Genomic DNA, 23,194 nt, shown 5'->3' on the forward strand with positions numbered 1-23,194 from the left:
CACTGATGTATAGATTTAGATTTATTATAATCACAAACCCAACTCCAGCCGTTTTATTAAACTTTGTTTTAGATACGTCTAAAAAGAGGCGAAGCCTCTCTCACGCTGTCCGTGTTTTCTTTTCTTCTCCCTCACCTCCTGCCAATACAAAAATTCTGAGGAAAACCTCTCCAACAACGACACAAAAAAACACAATGGAGGAGATGTACTAAAACCGGTGCACTGAGCATCGGGTGCTGCTGCATATGGTAACCAATCAGCTTCTAATTTCAGCTTGTTCAATTAAACTTTGGCAATAAAAACCTGGAAGCCGATTGGTTCCTGTGCAAAGCTGCACCAGATGTTACACTCTCCAGTTTTAGTAAATAATCTCCAAAGATGGGTTTGTATTGACAATGTTTTTATTGCTGTCTGTGCCTTCCTGCCCCGGTGACACCCGCACCCACTTTTTCCTTTATGGGTGTCACAGGGGCAGGAAGTGAGCTATGTGGAAAGAGGATTATGTTTTCCCCCCATACAGACACGGACCCAGGAACAAGATATTACAGCCAGGCATTGCACCCAAGAACTATACAACACTAGCTTAGGAGAAAATAGGAACTCTTTTATTGAAAAATCACCCAGAATTTACACCACACAAAATCAGATAGGAACGTGACCATGTTATCCTAAACAATGCAAACTTTAACCAGTAATATCATCAGTACATCTAATAAACAGCGAACAGAGATCTAATTAACCGCGCCCTTTAGCAGATTTCTGCTACAAGGCGGCATGGATACGCAAAACTATGTATATAGACGTGATTTTGCATTTCTGGATAGGAGGTAATTCGCGGGCTTGGCTGTCAATCACCGAATCCTGGCCGGTGATTCCCTGCCGGCACCCGGCGATCTTCGAGTATTACCAACAGGGGAGAGACCTGTATGTGAACAATACAGATCTCTCCCCTGTCACCTCCTGCACACTGCTTTGTATAGCAGAGCCATACAAAGCAGTGTGTTTACAGTGTAAAGCACACACAACCCACATAGTAAAACAGCACACAGTTAACCCTTTGATCGCCCTACATGTTAACCCCTTCCTGCCCAGTGCCATTAGTACAGCGTCAGTGCTTTTTAATAGCACTGATCACTGTATTGGTGTCACTGGGGATGTCAGTGACACCAAGTCATTTCCACCCCAGTCTCAGAATGCCTGCTGCAGTCGCTGATCGACCGCCATTACTAGTAAACAAATCCCAGTATATATACCGCCATTTGTAGATGCTATAACTTTCAGGTAAACCAATTAATTTACACGTATTTAGATTTTTATTTTTAGCGAAGACACGGAGCAGAATACATTTTGGCCTAAATTTATGATGAAATTTGATTTTTTTAATTTTTTACTGAACATGTTTAATAGCAAAAGGTAAAAAATATTGTTTTTTTCCCCAAAATGTTCTGTCTTTTTTTGTTTATAGCGCAAAAAAGAAAACACACGCAGGTGTTCAAATACCACCTAGAGAAAGCTCCATTTTGTGGAAAAAAAAAGGATATATATATATATTGAAAAATATTTTTCATATAATTTGTAATATATAAAAATGCATTTCAACTTATAAATATATATATATAAATAAATATATATATATATTTATTGCAAGTTGAAATGCATTTTTTATATATTACAAAAAAGAAAAAACACGCAGGTGATCAAATACCACCTAGAGAAAGCTCCATATGTGGAAAAAAAACTGGACGTAAATTTCATTTGGGTGCAACGTTGCATGACCGCGCAATTGTCAGTTAAAATAACGTAGCGCCGTATCGCAAAAAATGGCCTGGTAAGGAAGTGGAGGGGGGGGGGGGAATCCTCAGGAGGGCGAGGGGTTAAAACATGAGCATTTTTCACTGCATAATAAAACTCGCAGATAAAACCTGACTTTAGAAAATTCGAGAGTTTATTAATATTTAAGCAGAATAAAAGTAACAAGAGACAGTATAGAAAATATTGCATTATACAGTGTTAGGTGACTGAGATACTGATGGCAGCTCTGCTTTCTAAAAATTCTGCTTTTTAACCTCAACAATCCTACTGTAGACTGGAACTGCTGAAGTCCTTTGTCATTCAGAATATCAGACCTAACAGACCGTGGATGGAATGACTCGGCCACATCTCAGGACTGAGAATGGAATGACTCGGCCACATCTTAGGACTGAGAATGGAATGACTTGGCCACTTCTTAGGACTGAGAATGGAATGACTTGGCCACTTCTTAGGACTGAGAATGGAATGACTTGGCCACATCTTAGGACTGAGAATGGAATGACTTGGCCACATCTTAGGACTGAGAATGGAATGACTCGGCCACATCTCAGGACTGAGAATGAGAATGGAATGACTCGGCCACATCTCAGGATTGAGAATGGAATGACTGGGCCACATCTCAGGACTGAGAATGGAATGACTTGGCCACTTCTTAGGACTGAGAATGGAATGAATCGGCCACATCTTAGGACTGAGAATGGAATGACTCGGCTACATATCAGGACTGAGAATGGAATGACTTGGCCACTTCTTAGGACTGAGAATGGAATGAATCAGACACATCTCAGGACTGAGAATGGAATGACTTGGCCACATCTTAGGACTGAGAATGTAATGAATCAGACACATCTTAGGACTGAGAATGGAATGACTTGGCCACTTCTTAGGACTGAGAATGGAATGAATCGGACACATCTCAGGACTGAGAATGGAATGACTTGGCCACATCATAGGACTGAGAATGGAATGACTCGGCCACATCTTTGGACTGAGAATGGAATGACTCGGCCACATCTCAGGATTGAGAATGGAATGACTCGGCCACATCTCGGGATTGAGTATGGAATGACTAAGCCACATCTCAGGACCAGGGGCGGACTGACAACTCATGGGGCCCCCGGGCAATAGGGGATCATGGGGCCCCTGTGTCCTTGCCCAAACTCAAAAAAGCCTATGAAAAAGGTACCAGGGGCATCTCATGGGGCCCCCTACTGACCCCAGGCCCTCGGGCACTGCCTGAGTTTCCAAATGGTCAGTTCACCCCTGCTCAGGACTGAGAATGGAATGACTCGGCCACATCTCAGGACTGAGAATGGAATGACTCGGCCACATCTCAGGACTGAGAATGGAATGACTCGGCCACATCTCAGGACTGAGAATGGAATGATTCGGCCACATCTCAGGACTGAGAATGGAATGACTCGGCCACATCTTAGGACTGAGAGCATCCTACAATTACGTACAATTTAGATCTGGATGGTACCTAGTGCAGAACAAATGATTATTAGAGACCAGACCCAGCTGACCTTTTGAAAGCTCAATCTGCTAACGATGTGTTTTCTGGATATAAAATGGCTCCACAATATTTCTTTACTATGACCCCGCCAGTTCCAACAGTGACCCAGAATAAAATGTGTATTGAGGTATTAGAGGAGACAAGTCCATTAGTTGGTATAAATTCACTCACAGAAACCCTAATGGAACCCAAAGGGACATGGACAAAGTTAAGTAAAACCCCAGAAATCTAACCTTCCCCAGAGAGATTTCGAGAGATGACATGCACATGCTTAGGGCACCACCATTTATTGGACCGAGACACTGTTCCGAACAGCTTCAATCTTTAAACTTGATGTTCTGGGTTTTTTCCTCTGTCTCTTTGATGATGGTGGTAATGTTATTGAACATTTGTTCCCAAGTTATGGCGCCAGAGTCGTACTGCTGAATAAGCTCCTTTCTTTTCTCTTCTGTGATGTACTCTGAATGAAGGAGCTCCCATAGAGAATGCGATTCGCCTTCTAGTTTGAAGCCTCCGATGTTGACCTGAACCCTCACGGATTTCAGGAAGGTAGTAGTGTCTGGTTTTTGGGTAACCACAGTAACAGTTTTAGTCGATGAATCACTCAGCATTCCAATAATTCCATTAATAGTGAGAAAGTACTTCTTGAGGAGCTCTAGAAGCTTGGCTTTGGTGATGTTTTTGGACTGGAGTAGATCCCACAATGAAACGTTTTCTCCTGTAAATTCACTGCTGGAAATGGAGACAGTAAATACCTGAAGTGACTTTATAACTGGCTCTGGAATGGATTCAAGACTTAATTGTTCAGTTTTTAGTGTGACCGTCTGGCGGCTTGCGATCTGTACACTGGTTTTCTCCGCTTCCATGAGAATTTGCATTATTCTCTTCATGAGATCTTGAAGCCCAAGGGCACCAGTCTCATACCCTCCTATGAGTTCATTCCTTGTATCGCCTGTTATGTATGAAGAGTGCAGAAGCTCCCAAAGGGAATAGTTCTTACTTGCCTGTTGACCCACTGTCACATCGACTTCTACTGATTGGAGTACATTTTGGGTCTCTACACTTTTGTTGGTTTGTGTACATTCTTGGCTGGTTGAGGAGATCTCGACACTTTGGGTAGTGGAGACATCTGTTGCAGTTCCCTTGACTATGTTGGTGGAAACGCTCATGACTTCTCTAATAGCACACTTGTAAGTTTGTAGCAGCATATTTCTTGTCCCCTCAGGTAAACTTTGGCTATGCAAGAAATCCCATAAGGAAATACTGCCTGCTTCAGATAGGTTACTTGGAATCACTTGTAATGCTTTTTGTAGTTGGTCTTCTGAAGGCCAATGAGCAGTCTCATCTGAAACTGATAGTACCGTCTTTTCCTGAACAATCACTGTCTGCCTTGATTGCATCTCTGTTTTTTGTATCATGCTTAAAACAATACTGATAATTTCTTCGATAGTCAGCGTTCTAGACTTGAACTTCTCAATCAATTCCTCCCTTTTATCCTCAGGGATATATTTGGAATGGAGAAGGTCCCAGAGAGACATGGATTTTTCATGAAAGTCCCCGACTGAAATTTGTATTTTTACAGACAAGAAAGATTTTCTAATGGCTTTAATTTCTGGTGATAGTTTTTCTTCTTTCTCTGCTTTATCCTTCTCAGCTATTATCATAACAAGAATAGTAATCAGTTCTTCAATGGTCAAGGTGCCAGCACGGAATTTATTCAGGAGCTCTTGTTGCTTTTCTACTAAAATATAGCGAGAGTAAAGAAGATCCCAGACAGAAACTTTTTTGCCTTGAAATTCCCCAGCTGAAACTTGAACAGTTTTACACTGAAGAGCGGATTTGATTTTTAGCTCTTCTTTTACAGCAGAGGCATCTTTTACCTCCAGCATATACAGTCCAGTCTCTGGATCTTGGACACATCTTTGGAGCAGCTGCAGGTAAGTGAGGTTCTCATTAGTGTTGGGATCAAAGAATCCCTTTGTATCATCGGACGGATCTGAGAGGATCTGGTTCATTTCTTCATCAAAGTAGCCACGTTTGTATGCAACCTCCACAGGTAAACGATGACTGTGTATGGGATCAATAATTCCACCAGTGGCAATCTGGGCTTCCAGGAGACGTATTCCATGATCTTTAACAATGAGATCTTTCTTCATGGCCTGGAAAAGAGAGATTTTCTCTCCAGTGTAGGGGTCTTTATAGCCAGTGACTCCTCTTTCTGCTGACAAAAGTTTATCATTTATGTCATGCCCGATCAGTCCTGCAGCTAAGGCCTCCTCTACAGAAAGCTTTTTGTTCTGAATAGGATCAATCACAAATCCTGTAGCAGCCTGTGCTTCAAGAAGGATCAAAGCTGTTCCTGGTCTCAGTATACGTTTCAACATGGAATCATAGATGGTCAGCTTTTCTTTTTTGGAAGGATCGGTCTTTGATGTAATAAACACTCCTGCAATGCTGCTAGATCCTTCAAGATATTTCTTCACAGAGTCCATCTGAGTGACCTCTTCTACAGTCTTGCTGCCCTGAGTCAGTTCATCCAGAATCTTCTGGTCTATGATTTCTGACTGATGGAGTTCAGAGGCCGTCACCTGCCGACGAAGACCCTTAAACTTCAATTCACGTTTCTTTTCTGTCTCTTCAATTATTGTTATAATGATTCTTAAAATTTCATCAGCTGTTAGGGTTCCTGATTTGAATTTTGTAAGTAGTTCAGTGCGTTTCTCCTCAGTGATATACTTGGAATAGAGAAGGAACCAGACAGAAACATTTTGACCTTTGAATTCTCCAGCTTTGACCTCTGTGAGCTTCAGCTCCAACTCCTGTTGTATCTCTTTCTCTCTTTTGATTTTAAGATTCTCTTCAGTTTCCTCAATTATTGTAATTATTATTCTTAAAATCTCATCCTCTGTTAAAGACCCGAGTTTGTATTTCTCAAGTAGCTCAGTTCTTTTTTCCTCCGTGATGTACTTAGAGTAGAGAAGGAACCATAATGAAACATTTTGTCCTTTGAATTCTCCAACACTGACTTCATTGAGCTTGAGTTCAAATTTCTGTTGAATTTCCTTCCCTGCTTGTGTTTTCGTGGTGTGTTCAGTTTCCTCAATTATTGTAATTATTATTCTTAAAATCTCATCCTCTGTTAAAGACCCGAGTTTGTATTTCTCAAGTAGCTCAGTTCTTTTTTCCTCTGTGATGTACTTAGAGTAGAGAAGGAACCATAAAGAAACATTCTGTCCTTTGAATTCTCCAACACCGACTTCATTGAGCTTCAGTTCAAATTTCTGTTGAATTTCTTTCTCTGCTTGTGTTTTTGTGGTGTGTTCAGTCTCTTCTATTATTGTGATAATTATTTTAAAAAACTCATCCTCTGTTAAAGACCCAAGTTTGTATTTTTCAAGTAGTTCAATTCTTTTTTCCTCTGTAATGTACTTAGAGTTGAGAAGGAACCATAAAGAAACATTCTGTCCTTTGAATTCTCCAACATTGACTTCATTGAGCTTCAGTTCAAATTTCTGTTGAATTTCTTTCTCTGCTTGTGTTTTTGTGGTGTGTTCAGTCTCTTCTATTATTGTGATAATTATTCTAAAAATCTCATCCTCTGTTAAAGACCCAAGTTTGTATTTCTCAAGTAGCTCAGTTCTTTTTTCCTCCGTGATGTACTTAGAGTAGAGAAGGAACCACAAGGAAACATTCTGTCCTTTGAATTCTCCAACACTGACTTCATTGAGCTTCAGTTCAAATTTCTGTTGAATTTCTTTCTCTGCTTGTGTTTTTGTGGTGTGTTCAGTCTCTTCTATTATTGTGATAATTATTTTAAAAAACTCATCCTCTGTTAAAGACCCGAGTTTGTATTTTTCAAGTAGTTCAATTCTTTTTTCCTCTGTAATGTACTTAGAGTTGAGAAGGAACCATAATGAAACATTCTGTCCTTTGAATTCTCCAACACCGACTTCATTGAGCTTCAGTTCAAATTTCTGTTGAATTTCCTTCTCTGCTTGTGTTTTTGTGGTGTGTTCAGTCTCTTCTATTATTGTGATAATTATTTTAAAAAACTCATCCTCTGTTAAAGACCCAAGTTTGTATTTTTCAAGCAGTTCAATTCTTTTTTCCTCTGTAATGTACTTAGAGTTGAGAAGGAACCATAAAGAAACATTTTGTCCTTTGAATTCTCCAACACCGACTTCATTGAGCTTCAGTTCAAATTTCTGTTGAATTTCTTTCTCTGCTTGCGTTTTTGTGGTGTGTTCAGTCTCTTCGATTATTGTGATAATTATTTTTAAAATCTCATCATCTGTCAAGGTCCCAGATACATACTTTTCCAAAAGTTCTTTTTGCTTCTCCTCCGTGACATATTTTGAATGGAGAAGGAACCACACCGAAAGATTCTGCCCTTTGAATTCTCCAACACTGACTTCGGCAAATTTCCCTTCCAATTTCTTCTCAATTTCTTTGTCTGCTTTTACTGTTTGGGGTTGTTCAGTCTGTCCTTTTAATTCTCCCACACTGGCCTCGGTGAGCTTAATTTCTAGTTTCTGTTGAATTTCTTTGTCTGCTTGTATTTGCTGGGTCTGCTCAGTCTCTTCAATTATTGTGATAATTATTTTTAAAATCTCTTCATTTGTTAGGGTTCCAGATGCATACTTCGCCAGAAGTTCTTTTCGCTTTTCCTCAGTGACATATTTTGAATGAAGAAGGAACCATAATGAAACATTCTGTCCTTTGAATTCCCCAACAGTGACCTCAGTGAGCTTAACATCCAGTGCTTGTTGAATTTCAGTGTCTTTTTTAGTCTCCGAATCATCAATTAAGAATGAAATTGTTTGCTTTAAATTTTCCACAGTTAACTTATGTTTGGTAAGCTGGTCATTACGTTTGTCCTCAGGGAGATAATTAGAATGGAGGATGTCCCAAAGTGACATTTTCTGCTCTGGTAGATGACTGGTTTTAATATTGACCACAATTGCACTTAGGGCTCTTTCAAGTTCATCCGTGGCAATTATTCCAGGTTCTCCTGGCTTTGGAATGGTGGCCTGATGAATGGAGACGTCTTTCTCCTTCGTCTCTGTAATAATGACTGTGATGATTCTAATGATCTCTTCTAGTGTCAAGACACCTGAGAAATACTTCTGTAAGATGTCTTCCTTTTTGCCTACTTCAATATACTCAGAGTTGAGAAGGTCCCACAAAGAGACCTTCTGGCCTTGGAGTTTGCCTTTGGTAATTTCCACGAGCTTAGACTGGAGAAGGCTCTTCTTGTTTTCTTGTGTAATATCTTGGACTGCCTCTTCTAGGCTAAATCCATTGGCAGTCTGGCTACTATGCCGTTGTTCCCATTCTTCAATGGCTGATGTAATACTTGAGATAAATTCCTCTACTGTTATAGTCTTGGCGTTATACTTGTTCAGAAGTACCTGTCTCTTTTCTTCTGTGAAGTACTTGGAGTGGAGAAGCTCCCAGGAGGACAGAGTCTGTCCTTTATACTGCCCAACTTTAATTTGAATAGTTAGTGACTGCAGACTATTTTTTTCTGCTATGACAGCTTGTTTGTCTTTCATTGTAAGCATGTATAAACCTGTATCTGGGTCCTGAACACATCGACTAACTAACTGCAGGTAGGTGAGGTTTTCATGAGTATTGGGATCAAAGAATCCTTTGGTGTCATCAGTGGGATCTGTTAGTATCTGGTTCATCTGTTCATCGAAGTAACCACGTTTATATGCCACTTCCACCGGGACTCTGTGACTGTGTACTGGGTCAATGATACCTCCGGTGGCAATCTGGGCCTCCAGTAAGCGAATACCGTGATCTTTTACAATAAGATCTTTCTGAATGGCTTGGAAGAGAGAGATTTTTTCACCAGAATAGGGGTCATTGTAGCCAGTTACTGCTTTTTCTGCAGATTGAAGTTTTGCATGAAGTTCACGGCCAATTAAACCAGCTGCTGCAGCTTCATCTACGGACAGTTTCTTGTTGCTCACAGGGTCAATAATAAATCCAGTGGCTGCCTGAGCTTCCAGAAGAACAAGAGCTGTCCCTGGTCTCAGGATGTTCTTCAACATAGCGTCATAAATGCTCATTTTGTCTTTCTTTGAAGGATCTTTAAGAGATGGAACCAGTACTCCAGCTATACAGCTTGTTCCTTCCAAGTATCTCTTCACACTGTCCATTTGAGTCACCTCCTCAACAGTCTTTTGTCCTTGAGTCAACTCTCTCAGTGTATTCTGGTCAATAATTTCTGATGTAAGCAGTTCAGATGCAGTAACTTGTCTTCTGAGGCCTTTAAATTTCAAACTCTTACTTTGTGCCTCCGTCTCTTGTATTATTGTGGTGATAACCTTGATAAGCCCATCAATGCTGAGTGTGCCAGAGTTAAACTGTTCAAGCAGCTCACGTCTTTTCTCCTCCGAAAAGTACTTGGAATGTAGTACATCCCACACTGACAGTTTTTGACCTTTGAACTCGCCTTCGGTTGCTTCGATCTGGTTGGTCTGCACAGCACTAAGCGTTTCCTCCTTCAAATGATATTCTATTTTGAAGTGAGATTGGATGCTCCTTTGATCACCGCTTTCAATGGTCTGAAGAACCAGTCGTATTATGTCTTCCAGAGTTAATTTGTAGTTCCCGAGCATCTCTTGTCTTTTTTCTTCTGAGATGTACCTGGAGTGCAGAAGGTCCCACACAGAAACCTCCTGCCCAGCGTACTCTCCTTTTCTAACATGGATGTTGATGCTTTGCAAAGCTTTCCGAATCTCATCTTCTTGTAATGAAGGTTGTAACTGCTGCTCTACTGAAATAACGGCACTTTGAAGGACCTCTTCAGTTTTAGAGTCAGTGATGGTTGAAATGAGAATCCTTATGATTTCTTGTATGGTCAGAGTCCCATTTTTATATTTTTCTATTAGTTCTCTTTGCTTCTCTTCAGTGATATAATGAGAATTCAGGAGCTCCCACACAGATGCTTGTTCTTTAAAGCCACCAACAGACACATCCACCGTTTCTGATTTCAGTACAGTCTCTTTGTCAGCTGAGTCTGTTGTATCAGCCATATGTATTGTTCCAGTAATAAGTCTGATAAGGATAGAGATAAGTTCATCAACAGATATGGTTTCTGAACTGTACTTTTTCAACAGCTCTTCCCGTTTCTCTGCCGAAATAAACATGGAATTCAGAAGCTCCCAGATGGAAATGTATTTTTCTTTCATGTGAGTCTGCATGACACTAATATGTTTTGTTGTTTGAATAGTCTCTTTCCCAGTCTGGGTAGATGGAACTTTATTCACATTCACATCCAGCATATACAGTCCAGTCTCTGGATCTTGGACACATCTTTGGAGCAGCTGCAGGTAAGTGAGGTTCTCATGAGTATTGGGATCAAAGAATCCCTTTGTGTCATCGGAGGGATCTGAGAGGATCTGGTTCATTTCTTCATCAAAGTAGCCACGTTTGTATGCAACCTCCACAGGTACACGATGACTGTGTATGGGATCAATAATTCCTCCGGTGGCAATCTGGGCTTCCAGGAAACGTATTCCATGATCCTTAACAATGAGATCTTTCTTCATGGCCTGGAAAATAGAGATTTTCTCTCCAGTGTAGGGGTCATTATAGCCAGTGACTCCTCTTTCTGCAGACAAAAGTTTATCATGTATGTCATGCCCAATCACTCCTGCAGCTAAGGCCTCCTCTACAGAAAGCTTTTTGTTCTGAATAGGATCAATCACAAATCCTGTAGCAGCCTGTGCTTCAAGAAGGATCAAAGCTGTTCCAGGCCTCAGTATACGTTTCAACATGGCATCATAGATGGTCAGCTTTTCTTTTTTGGAAGGATCGGTCTTTGATGTAACAAACACTCCTGCAATGCTGCTAGATCCTTCAAGATATTTCTTCACAGAGTCCATCTGAGTGACCTCTTCTACAGTCTTGCTGCCCTGAGTCAGTTCATCCAGAATCTTCTGGTCTATGATTCTTGACTGGAGCAGTTGAGAGGCCGTCACCTGCTGACGAAGACCCTTAAAATTCAATTCAGGCCTCTTTTCTGTCTCTTCAATTATTGTTATAATGATTTTTAAAATTTCATCAGCTGTTAGGGTTCCTGATTTGAATTTTTCAAGCAGCTCGTTTCGTTTCTCCTCAGTGATATACTTGGAATAGAGAAGGAACCAGACAGAAACATTCTGACCTTTGAATTCTCCAGCTGTGACCTCTGTGAGCTTCAGCTCCAACTCCTGTTGTCTCTCTTTCTCTCTTTTGATTTTATGACTCTCTTCAGTTTCCTCAATTATTGTAATAATTATTCTTAAAATCTCTTCCTCTGTTAAGGACCCCAGTTTGAATTTTTCAAGTAGCTCAGTTCTTTTTTCCTCAGTGATGTACTTGGAGTAGAGGAGGGACCACAAGGAAACATTTTGCCCTTTGAATTCTCCTACGTTGACCTCCACAGACTTTAATTCTAGTTTTTGTTGGATTTCTGTTCCAGTTTTAACCTCAGCGGCCTCAATAAAACCTACGATTCTGTGTTTAAGTTTTTCTATGGCAGCTTGGTGTTTTTTTAGCTGGGTGTTACGGCTATCATCTGAAACATATTTTGATTGGAGCACTTCCCACAGAGACACTTGTTTACCCTGAAACTCTTCTGCCTGAACGTGAACAGTGAAAACTGTTAAAGCTTTTTGGTCTTCGACTGTATCTGGTTTAAAAAAACATGGCTTTGGTATTGGAACACAAGCAATATCATAAACTTCTTTTTTCTCAATTGTAACAGCTTTCTCAATTTCTTTGGTAATTTCTTGGACTGTTTCTTTCAGGATAGACCCATCCACAGTTTGGCTACTGGTCCGTTGTTCCCAGTCTTCAATAGTTGATTGAATACTCGAAATAAGTTCCTCAACTGTTAAAGTCTTTGATTTATACTTATTCAGAAGGAACTGTCTCTTTTCTTCTGTAAAATACTTGGAGTGGAGAAGCTCCCAGGAGGACAGAGTCTGCCCTTCATACTGCCCAATTTTAATATGTATAGTTAGTGACTGCAGACCAGTTTCAAAGGTCTTCTCTGCTTGTTTGTCTTTCATTGTAAGCATGTACAATCTGGTATCTGAGTCCTGAACACATCGGCTAAGTAACTGCAGATAAGTAAGGTTTTCGTGAGTGTTGGGATCAAAGAATCCTTTCGTGTCATCAGTGGGATCTGTTAGTATCTGGTTCAGCTGCTCATCAAAGTAGCCACGTTTGTAAGCTACTTCCACGGGGACTCTGTGGCTATGTACTGGGTCAATGATACCCCCGGTGGCAATCTGGGCCTCCAGTAAGCGAATACCGTGATCTTTTACAATGAGGTCTTTTTGCATGGCTTGGAAGAGGGAGATCTTGTCACCAGTATAAGGGTCTTTATAGCCAGTTACCGCTCTTTCTGCAGAAAGAAGTTTTTTATGAAGTTCACGGCCAATTAAACCATCGGCTGCAGCTTCATCTACTGACAGTTTTTTGTTGCTCACAGGATCAATGATAAATCCAGTGGCAGCTTGAGCTTCCAGAAGAACGAGAGCTGTCCCTGGCCTCAGGATGTTCTTCAGCATAGCGTCATAAATGCTCATCTTATCCGTCTTTGAAGGATCTTTAAGAGATGGAACCAGTACTCCAGCTATACAGCTTGTTCCTTCCAAGTATCTTTTCACACTGTCCATTTGAGTCACCTCCTCAACAGTCTTCTGTCCTTGAGCCAGCTCTCTCAGTGTATTTTGGTCAATAATTTCAGATGTAAGCAGTTCAGTTGCCGTAACTTGTCTCCGGAGGCCTTTGAATTTCAATTTTTTGCTATGTTCTTCAGTTTCTGTTATAATAGTCTTGATAATTGTGATAAGTTCGGCTATGCTTAGTGTGCCAGAATTAAACTTCTCAAGAAGCTCCCTTCTTTTCTCCTCTGAAAAATATTTAGAGTTCAGAAGATACCATACAGAAAGTTTCTGACCTTTGAACTCTCCTTCGGTTACTTCAATCTCTATGGTCTGCACAACATTGTAAACGTCCTGTTTCAAATTGTACTCAGTTTTGAATCTGCTCTGATCAGTCTTTCTGATTGAATGTACCACAAGTTCCATGATGTCTTGGACCGTCAGTTTGTATTCTTTGATTAATTCTTGTTTGGTATCTTCCGGAATATACCTGGAATTAAGCAGATCCCATATAGAAACCTCTTGCCCAGAATATTGGCCTTTTGTGACTGGAATACTGATGTTTCGTAAAGCCTTCTCAATCTCATCATCTTGTACAAAATGTTCAAGTTCCACAGGCTGCTCGACTGGTACGGATACACTCTTCTGGACCACCTTTGTGGTTTCCGTTTCCGTGATGATGGTGATGAGAATTGTGATAATTTCTTGTATGGTCAGAGTCCCAGACTGTATCTTTTCTAATATTTCCTTCCGTTTCTCTCCAGAGATATAATGAGAATTCAGGAGATCCCAAACAGAAATGCTCTGTCCTTTGAAGTCACCCACAGACATGTTCACCTTTTCCGACTGGAGCCAAGTCTGGGCTTTAGCTACTTGATGGGCAGAGTCTGTGGCATCAATTTGAGGCACTGTTGTACTGGCTTGAGATGTTTGCTCTGTTTCATTAACGGCTTTAACAGTTATGGCCAGAATTTCCTCGATAGTTAAAGTACCAAATTCAAATTTCTTGAGTAGCTCCTCTCGCCTCTCAGCCGTGAAGTATTTAGAGTTTAAAAGCTCCCAGATGGAAACGTTTTTTCCTTGAAACTCTCCAACAGCAATCTGAATAAAACTGGATTGAAATTTATTTTGGATCTGTACTGGGGAGAACTTGCTGTCTTTAAGTTCCAGCATATACAATCCACTGTCAGAATCTTTGACGCATCTCTGGAGCAGCTGCAGGTAGGTGAGGTTTTCGTGAGTGTTTGGGTCAAAGAAACCTTTTGTGTCATCAGTGGGATCTAAAAGGATTTGGTTCAGTTCTTCGTCAAAATAGCCCCGCTTATAAGCTACTTCCACTGGGACACGGTGGCTGTGTACTGGGTCTATTATGCCACCTGTAGCAATCTGGGCTTCCAGTAGGCGTATTCCATGCTCCTTTACAATGATATCTTTTTGCATGGCTTGGAACAAGGAAAGTTTTTCACCAGTGTAGGGATCGCTGTAGCCTGTAACTCCTCTTTCTGCAGACAGCAGTTTGTCATAAATTTCATAGCCAATCACCCCGGCTGATAACGCTTCATCAACTGAAAGTCTACGGTTTTTTATGCTGTCAACAACAAATCCAGTAGCAGCCTGGGCCTCCAGAAGAACCAGTGCTGTCCCAGGCCTCAGAATACGTCTCAGCATAGCATCATAGATATTAACCTTTTCGTTTTTGGATGGGTCGAGTTTTGAAGGGATAAGCACCCCTGCAATGCAGCTGGTGCCTTCAAGGTATTGTTTAATGGAATCTATTTTTGCTACTTCATTCACAGTCTGCAAGTCCTTCTTTAAACCATCAAGAGTCTCTTGGTTGATAATTCCAGCATCAAGTAATTCTGTAGCGGTGACCTGTTTCCTCAGTCCCTGGAACCAGATGTCATGTTGACCCTTATCCTTTTCTTCAATGACTGATGTGATGTCACTTACGATGTCTTTCAGTGTTGAAGAAGTTTTAGTTTTGTATAACTTGATGATCTGCTTTCGTTTTTCTTCAGAGATATAAGTGGAGCTCAAAAGTTCCCAAAGTGAAATATCCTGACCTTTGAACTTGCCACTGTTCATTGCCACGGTGCTTTCTTCCAGAATTTTTTTGGTTGCCTCGTCAATGTAAAAGTAATCATCACGCTTTTCAGTCAGTGGAAGCAAATAATGTCCAGTTTTTTGGTCTTTGACACATCTTTCCAGCAAGTTGTTATATGTAATTCTTTCATGTGTGTTAGGGTCTACAAATCCTTTCTTTCCAGAATCTGAGATGAGAAGGTAAAAGTCTTCATCCAGATACGCCCTCTGGTAAGCTACATGCAAAGGAATTCTATGGCTTAAAACTGGGTCTACAACACCTCCAGTTGCCAGTTGGACGTCAAGGAGAGAAATTCCTAGCCCTTTTGGCACAATTTCTTTCTTGATGGCTTGGAAAAGAGAAATTCTTTTTCCAGATTCTTCATCTGTATATCCAGTAACTGCCTTTTCAGCAATTTCAAGCTGTTCTTGAACATCAGATTTAACAAGACCTTGGGACACTGCATCAGGAATGGTAAGTATTTGATTTTTGATGGGGTCAATAAGATGGCCAGTGGCAGCTTGGGCTTGAAGAAGAATCAGACCAATATCTCTAGATAGAATGCCTCTACTTATAGCTTCATAGATACTTAGAGTTTCATTGGTAGGCAGAGATAAAACTCCAGCAATACAGCTTTTTCCTTTCAAGTACTTTCTAACAGAATCCAGTTCGGAAACAGATTCCACAGATATTTTGCCTTCCTTCAGGTCGCTTAAGGTCTTTCGGTCAATTATGTCTGCATTGTACAAATCAGTGGCACTTACTTCTCCCCGAATTCCCTTCAGTTTTAGGTTACTGCTCTTAGATTCGTATTCTTCTATAACTGTAGTGATGCTGGAGATAAGCTGATCTATGCTGAGTACCCCCAAGATGTATAATCTAACAAGTTCTCTCCTTTTCAGGTCAGTGATATAATGAGAAGTGAGTATTTCCCAGACAGACACAGTTTGATTAGCGTATCTTCCAAATTGAAGTCTAATGGTTCTTGACTGTAAGTCAGCCTTCATTTTGTCAGTGATATAGAAGTAGTTTTCACCTCTCTTTACAACCTGTAATAAATACAGCCCAGTTTCAGGATCTTGAATGCACCTTTCTACCAGTTGCAGATAAGTAAGGTTCTCGTGAGTATTGGGGTCAAAGAACCCTTTAGTATCATCGCTGGGATCTGACAGAATTGTGTTAATTTCCTCATTGAAGTAGCCTCGTTTGTAGGCCACTTCTACAGGAACTCTGTGGCTGTGGACTGGGTCAATAATGCCACCTGTGGCAATCTGAGCTTCCAGCAGACGAATACCATGGGTCTTAACGATAATACTTTTCTGCATAGCTTGAAACAAGGAAATCTTCTCCCCACTATACGGATCTTTATACCCCGTTACAGCTTGCTCTGCAGACAGCAACTTGGCTTGTACATCGGACCCTATTAGACCCTCAGCAAATGCTTCATCAACTGATAGCTTTTTGTTCTTAACTGGATCAATCATAAAACCTGTAGCTGCCTGGGCTTCTAGCAGTACCAAGGCAGTACCAGGCCTTAAAATGCCTTTGAGCATTGCCTCATAAATACTCAACTTTTTGTTTGTGGCCTGAAGAAGAACTCCAGCAATACTATTAGTTCCTACCAAGTAGCGTTTCACAGTGTCCATTTCTGTCACTTCATCTATGGTCTTCTTCCCCAGGTTAAGCGCATCAAGAGTTTTTTTGTCAATGACCTCTGACTGGAATAGGTCACTTGCAGACACTTGCTTCCGAAGACCTTTGAACTTGATCTGTGTGCTTGTTGCATCTGTTTCTTCAAAGATGGTGGTGACAGTCTTTATGATTTCCTGTAAAGCCTCAGAGCTGTTGGTTTTGTATTTAAGTAGAAATTCTTTTAATTTATCTGCACTGACGTACTCTGAATTCAGAAGTTCCCAGAGAGACACAGTTTGGCCTTTGAACCTTCCTGCATTGACAGTCACTGTAAAGGATTTGAAAACATCAATGAAGTGTCCTTCAGCATAAAATGCTGCAGTCTCCGAAAGATTCAGAAGCAGCGAGCCAGTCTCGGGGTCACTGTAGCATCTTTGTTTCAGCTGCTCATAGCTCACTTTTTCTTTGGTGTTTGGATCAACGTAGACTTTCAGGTCTACTGTTTGTTTGGATGTTTCTTCGTCCAGAAAGCCCAATTTGTATGCCAGCTGTAATGGTACATAATGACAATGAATGGGATCAATTATTCCACCAGCGGCCAACTGGGCTTGGAGGAGTGGAAAACCTTCTTTTTCTGGTATAAGTTTCTTCTGGATTGCTTGACCTAGAGATATCTTGTTTCCTGTGTAAGGATCGGTGTATCCACTTACTGCACTTTCAGCAGTCAAGAGTTTTTCATGAAGTTCAGGGCCTACGACCCCAGCTTTCACTGCATTGTCAACTGTATATTTTTCATTCTTTACTGGGTCTATAATAAATCCAATTGCGGCTTGGGCTTCTAGAAGCCTTATGGCATTGGCAGGAAGGAGTAATTTTTTTTTCAAGGCCTGATAAATGCTCAATTTTTCCTTTGTAGATGGCAGGAATACCCCAGATATGGAACCCGTGCCCTCTAGACTTTTCTTCACTTCAGCTAACTGAGAAATCTCTCCAACAGACTTGAGGCCCTGAACGAGTTCATCAAATATTTTCTGTGTAATAATACCTAAGTCTAGGAGCCATACAGCCGGGACTTCTCCTCTGAGTCCTTGAAAATTAATGTGAGTTGTTCTTTTTATCTCATTAATTCTGACTATTTGCAGGATTTCAGTGATCAATTCCTGAAGGGTCAATTTCTTAGCTCTAAATTTTTCCAGGAATTCAAATTGCTGTTCTTCTGTAAAATATCCAGAATGAAGCAGTTCCCAGACTGTGATGTTCCTCTCTTCGATCCTAGCGTACTTCAAGAGCTGCCGGACTTCTTCATCAGAATATAAATTTATGACTGGAACCTCTGCAAAATCTTGGGGCAATGGAAGTAAAAGGAGGCCAGACGATTCATCTTTTTGTGACCGGCTGAGGAGTTCAGAGTAAGTGACCTTTTCTTTGGTAGTTGGGTCATAGAATGTTTTTGTGTCATCTGTAGGTTGAGAGAGATCTTTAGATAGCTCCTCGCCAATATAGCCATGCTTCTTGGCCACTGATTCTGTAAGGCGGAAGCCATGTATTGGATCAATGACTCCACCAGTAGCTAGCTGTGCATTGAGAAGCTGTTTGGCATGCTTTTCTTCAATAAGGCCTTTCTTCATGGCTTGGAAAAGGGAGATTTTCTTCCCTGAAAATGGATCTATGTAACCTGTTGCAGCTTCCTCGGCATAAGCAAGTCTCTCATAAAACTGTGGCTCGACAACAGCTGCTTTGAGAGCCTCATCAACTGAGAGTTTCTGGTTACTGACTGGGTCCACTATGTGTCCAGTAGCAGCCTGAGCCTCTAATAATGGCAAGATGGTGCTAGGCAGCAAAATGTTATTTTTTGTTGCTTCCGAAAAACTTAACTTCTTATTGGAGGGTTGGATAATGACTCCACCAAGGACACCAGACCCTTGCAAGGACTTCTGAACTTTGTTGTTTTTAAACACATCCTCTACTGTCACTTTTCCTTCTAGGACTTGGTCAAATAATTCTTTTTCAATGATCTCATATTCCAACAGCTCATGAATATTCACTTGTCCCCTTAATGTGGGAACAGGGATATCTGCCCATTTCATTATTTCCTCTTCAATGATGATGGTAATTTGTTCAAGGGTCAACTTTTTCAGTCTGAACTGCTCAAGCAGTTCTCTCCTTCTCCCCTCACTGAAGTACTCAGAGTTGATGAGGAACCATGCAGACACTGTTTGGCCACATAATCTTCCATATCTGACATAAATCTCCACATTTCTGAAAGAATTCCTGACGTGTTCATTAATGCTGAATTGTCGCTGCTTGCTGACCAAGGGTAGAAGGCAAAGGTTAGTTGACGGGTCTGTAATGCATTTTTCTTTCAGTTGTAGATAGGTGAGGTTTTCATTTGTGTTTGGATCAAAGAACCCTTTTGTGTCATCGCTTGGATCGGAGAGAATTAGATTCATTTTCTTGTCAAAATAGCCTCGCTTGTAGGCCACTTCGACTGGGATTCTGAGACTGTTTATGGGGTCGATAACGCCACCAGTTGCAATCTGGGCTTCCAAGAGCCTAATGCCGTGTTCTTTGACAATTAAGCCCTTGTTCATTGCTTGAAACAGAGAAATTCTTTCACCCGTGTACGGATCTTTGTATCCGGTAACTGATTTTTCTGCTGCCAAAAGTTTTTCATAGTACTCAGGACCGATAATATTTGCTTTGAGAGCTTCATCTACTGAGAACTTGGTGTTTTTCACTGGATCAATAATATAACCTGTTGCTGCTTGTGCTTCAAGGAGAATCAAGGAAGTCCCTGGTCTTAGGAAGCCTTTTCTCTTTCCTTGGTAAATGCTGAGCTTTTCTTGGGTATCTGCTAGGAAAAGTCCACCAATACTTCCAGTGCCTTGCAGGTATTTCTTGACTGTGTCGATATTCACCACGTCCTTTGCTGAAGCTTCACCTTGCTGCAGTTTATTGAACAAGGTCTTGTCAATAATTTCAGACTCCAGCAGTTGCCCAGGAGTTACTGATTCTCTAAGGCCTTTAAATGTGACTTTGGTGGAGGATACCACTTGCTTTATCTCCGCTTCCACTTTTCTAGACAATTCTTCTATGGAAAGACTTCCAGCTTTATACAGGCTGATGAAAGATTGCCTTAACTCAAAGCTAAAATATTCTGAGAAAAGAATTTGCCACAGGGAAACAAGATGTCCTTTAAACTTGCCAAATGTAAGTGTCAGTTTTATTCCATCGAAAATCACTTTGGTCTTATAATCTACATATGAATGTGTGGTTTTCTGCTCATTGTCAAATACGGGAGTCAGGTACAGCCCAGAGTTAAGATCGATGACGCTCCGTTCCAGCAATTGTTCATAGGTAACATTTTCTTTTAAGTTTGGATCGAAAAATCCTTTTATGTCATTGGTTTGAGCAAGCAAAATTTTATTTGTGTCTTCATCAAAGTGACCACGTGTGTAAGCCACCTCTACTGGAACACGATGCTTCTTTGATGGATCGATGATTCCACCTGTGGCAAGCTGGGCATTCAGAAGATGGACGCCATGATCTCTTGTGACAAAGCCCCTCTTTATTGCTTGGAACAATGAAAGTCTCTCTGTAGAAGAGGGATCTTTGTAACCTGTGGCTGCCCTTTCAGCAAACAGAAGTTTTTCGTAAAGCTCAGGTCCAATCAAGCCATTTTTCACTGCATCTTGCACAGAAAATTTCAGGTTCTTTACAGGGTCTATCAAGTATCCGGTGGCAGCCTGAGCCTCTAGGAGGGCTATGGACGTTCCTGGCATGAGAAGATGTTCTTTCATTGCTTGGTAAATGCTTATTATCTTATTTCCAGAAATATCTGCCACTCCAGCAATTAAGCCAGTTCCCTCAAGATAGCGCTTCACATTCTCCTGGTCACCAACATCTTGGATGGATAGTTTTCCTTTCTGGAGGCTTTCAAATGTTGCCTGATCAATGATATTAGAGTTCAGTAATTCATCACTTGTAACTTTTCCCCTTATACCATGGAAGGAAAGTTTCAAAGGAAAGAAGTATGCATTTAAGTTTGGATCAAATGTGGCTCTCGATCTAAGTTCCTGATAAGTAACCCAGTCATCAGTGTTGGGATCCAGGAAACCAAGATTTGTGGTTAACAGTTTAGCTGTATCTTCATCCAATAAACCTCGTTTATAGGCGGTTTCCAAAGGGACGTGAAAACTGTGGAATGGATCAATAATTCCTCCTGTTGCAAGCTGGACTTGGAGAAGATTAAGGCCCAAGTTTCGGTCAATCAGCTCTTTCTTTATTGCGTGAAAGAGGGAAATTTTGTTCACGGTGTATAAATCATTAAATCCAGTGATTGCTCGTTCAGCATTCAGTAGCTTCTCTTTGAGGTCAAATCCCACCACTCCTTCCTGAACAGCTTGGGTGACGGTGAAAGTTTTGTTGTTCTCTGGATCTACGATGAAGCCTGATGCTGCTTGAGCTTCCAACAGAGCAACTGCATAATCGGTCGAAAGAAAGTTTCTCTTCAAAGCCTGATATATACTTATTTTCTCCTTCGTGCTTTCTACATATACTCCTCCAATGCTCGACGACCCATTTAGAAACTGTCGGACCTCTTGCAGTTCTCCAATCTGCTGTATGGTTTGTTTGCCTGCTTTGATTTCATCGTACTGAACCTGAGTAATTATGCTGGCCCTGAACAGTTGCTCCAGATTGACAGACTTCCTCAGACCTTGCAGACTTTCCTGTAGAGGAAGAAGTACCAGTCCAGTTTCTGAATCTGTGAAACTTTTAGACAGAAGCTCCTGATAGCTGGAACCTTCCTTTGTATTGGGGTCAGGATAACAGCTTGAGAATTCTGATGGGCCAATAAGCGTTTTGAACAAACTCTCATCTATGTAGTTAGCTTTCACGGCTTCTGAAAATGGTACTCTGCTTCCATTCATGTAATTGATAATTCCACCGGTTGCGATTTGGGCTTGTAGAAAACGCACTGCGTTGTTTTTCCCAACCAGACCTTTTTTATATGCCTGGAAGAGAGATATTGTTTCTTCTTTGTGTTTGTAGCCTGTGGCTGCACTATTTGCCAGCAGCAACTTTTGTTGATACTCTGGCCCAACAATGCCTTGTTGAATAGCTGCCTCTACAGTCAGTTTTTGATTGTTTGATGGATTGGTGATATGGCCAGTTGCAGCTTGGGCTTCCAGCAGAGCCAGAGCCACCTCCTCAGAGATAAGATTTTTCTGTACGGCTTGGTAAATGCCAACTTTCTCTTTTGTCTGAGACACAGAGAAGCCACCGATGCTTGGAGTGACTTTGATGGGTTCGGCAGCTTTCTCCTGTTGGCATACAGCCTCGTGGTGGCCTACAGAACCATGAATGTGATGGGTGGCATGGTGGCCTACAAAGCCATGCATGTGATGGGTGGCATGGTGGCCTACAGACCCATGAATGTGATGGGTAGCGTGGTGGCACTCGGTTCCACCAATGTGGCCGGTGACTTCAATGAGTTCAGCAGCTTTTTCCTGGTGGCATACAGCCTTGTGGTGGCCTGCAGACCCAGGTATGTGATGGGGGGCAAGGTGGCCTACAGACCCATGAACGTGCTGGATGGCTTGGTGGCACACGGCTCCACCGATGTGGCCGATGACTTCAATGGCTTCAGCAGCTTTCTCCTGGAGACATGCAGCCTTGTGGTCACCTACAGACCCATGAATGTGAGTGGTGGCATGGTGACACTCAGCTCCACTGATGAGGCCGGTGACTTTGATGGGTTCAGCAGCTTTCTCCTGGTGGCATGCGACTTTGTGGTGGCCTACAGACCCATGAATTTGAATGGAGGCCTGGTCGCCTACAGACCCATGAATGTGAGCGGAGGCTTGGTGGCCCTCGGCTCCACTGATATGGCCAATGACTTGGTGACCCCCGGACTCATGATGGCAGTGAGAACTGGATGAATGTGAAACCTGCTGAAGACCTTGAAAAAACTGAGTTTCCACCTTGCCTTCCATGTCTTTCGATGCGGGAGGAACCTTGCCGTGTTTCCCATGTTGGTGATGACCTTTGCGCTCCATTGTTGTAGCCTGTGACGACTTTACTCCACACTCTTGTCAGACTTTTTTTCAAATGCTGTTAAAAAACAAAGAGGAAAAAAAATAAAGATTATCTTTTTGTATGGCAAGGTGTACATTGCACCTATAATAATCCTCACATACTAGTGTTAACACTTCACCCCACTGGATACTGTGAACATTGGAGGTCAAGATCAATAAATTATATTTATATTCTTGAGCATTCAGTTATATTTGTGTAGGCCCTAAAATAAGGTACTCTGCCTAAGCGGGGATGTTGCCCATGTAGGGCAAAGTGACAGTGTCTCTCCGAAAGGTTGAGTCTCATCCACCTTGCCAGGGATCCCTTGCCGCCCTTTTGTCCTCCGCAGTCGGTGCTGAAATAGTTGGCGTTGCCAAACTAGGGGAGTGATGACATCACTTCCTT

The 23,194-nt window shown here is 41.5% G+C and overlaps 1 protein-coding gene across 2 annotated transcripts in view; it reads right to left on the reverse strand.

Annotated features, from left to right (window-relative positions):
- Positions 1-583: 583 nt before the first annotated feature.
- The window catches only part of EPPK1 (epiplakin 1), a 72,027-nt gene continuing 49,416 nt past the window's right edge, over positions 584-23,194 (reverse strand). For both annotated transcript variants that reach the window (XM_089663642.1, XM_089663641.1), the window contains exon 2: positions 584-22,825. In XM_089663642.1, the coding sequence (XP_089519768.1) occupies positions 3,646-22,770 (19,125 nt within the window). In that variant the 5' untranslated portion in view covers positions 22,771-22,825 and the 3' untranslated portion in view covers positions 584-3,645. The remainder of the gene's footprint in view (positions 22,826-23,194) is intronic.

Source organism: Staurois parvus, unplaced genomic scaffold, assembly GCF_062004578.1.
Source record: "Staurois parvus isolate SC_StPar_1 unplaced genomic scaffold, SC_StPar_1.0 ptg001736l, whole genome shotgun sequence".
NCBI lineage: Eukaryota > Metazoa > Chordata > Amphibia > Anura > Ranidae > Staurois > Staurois parvus.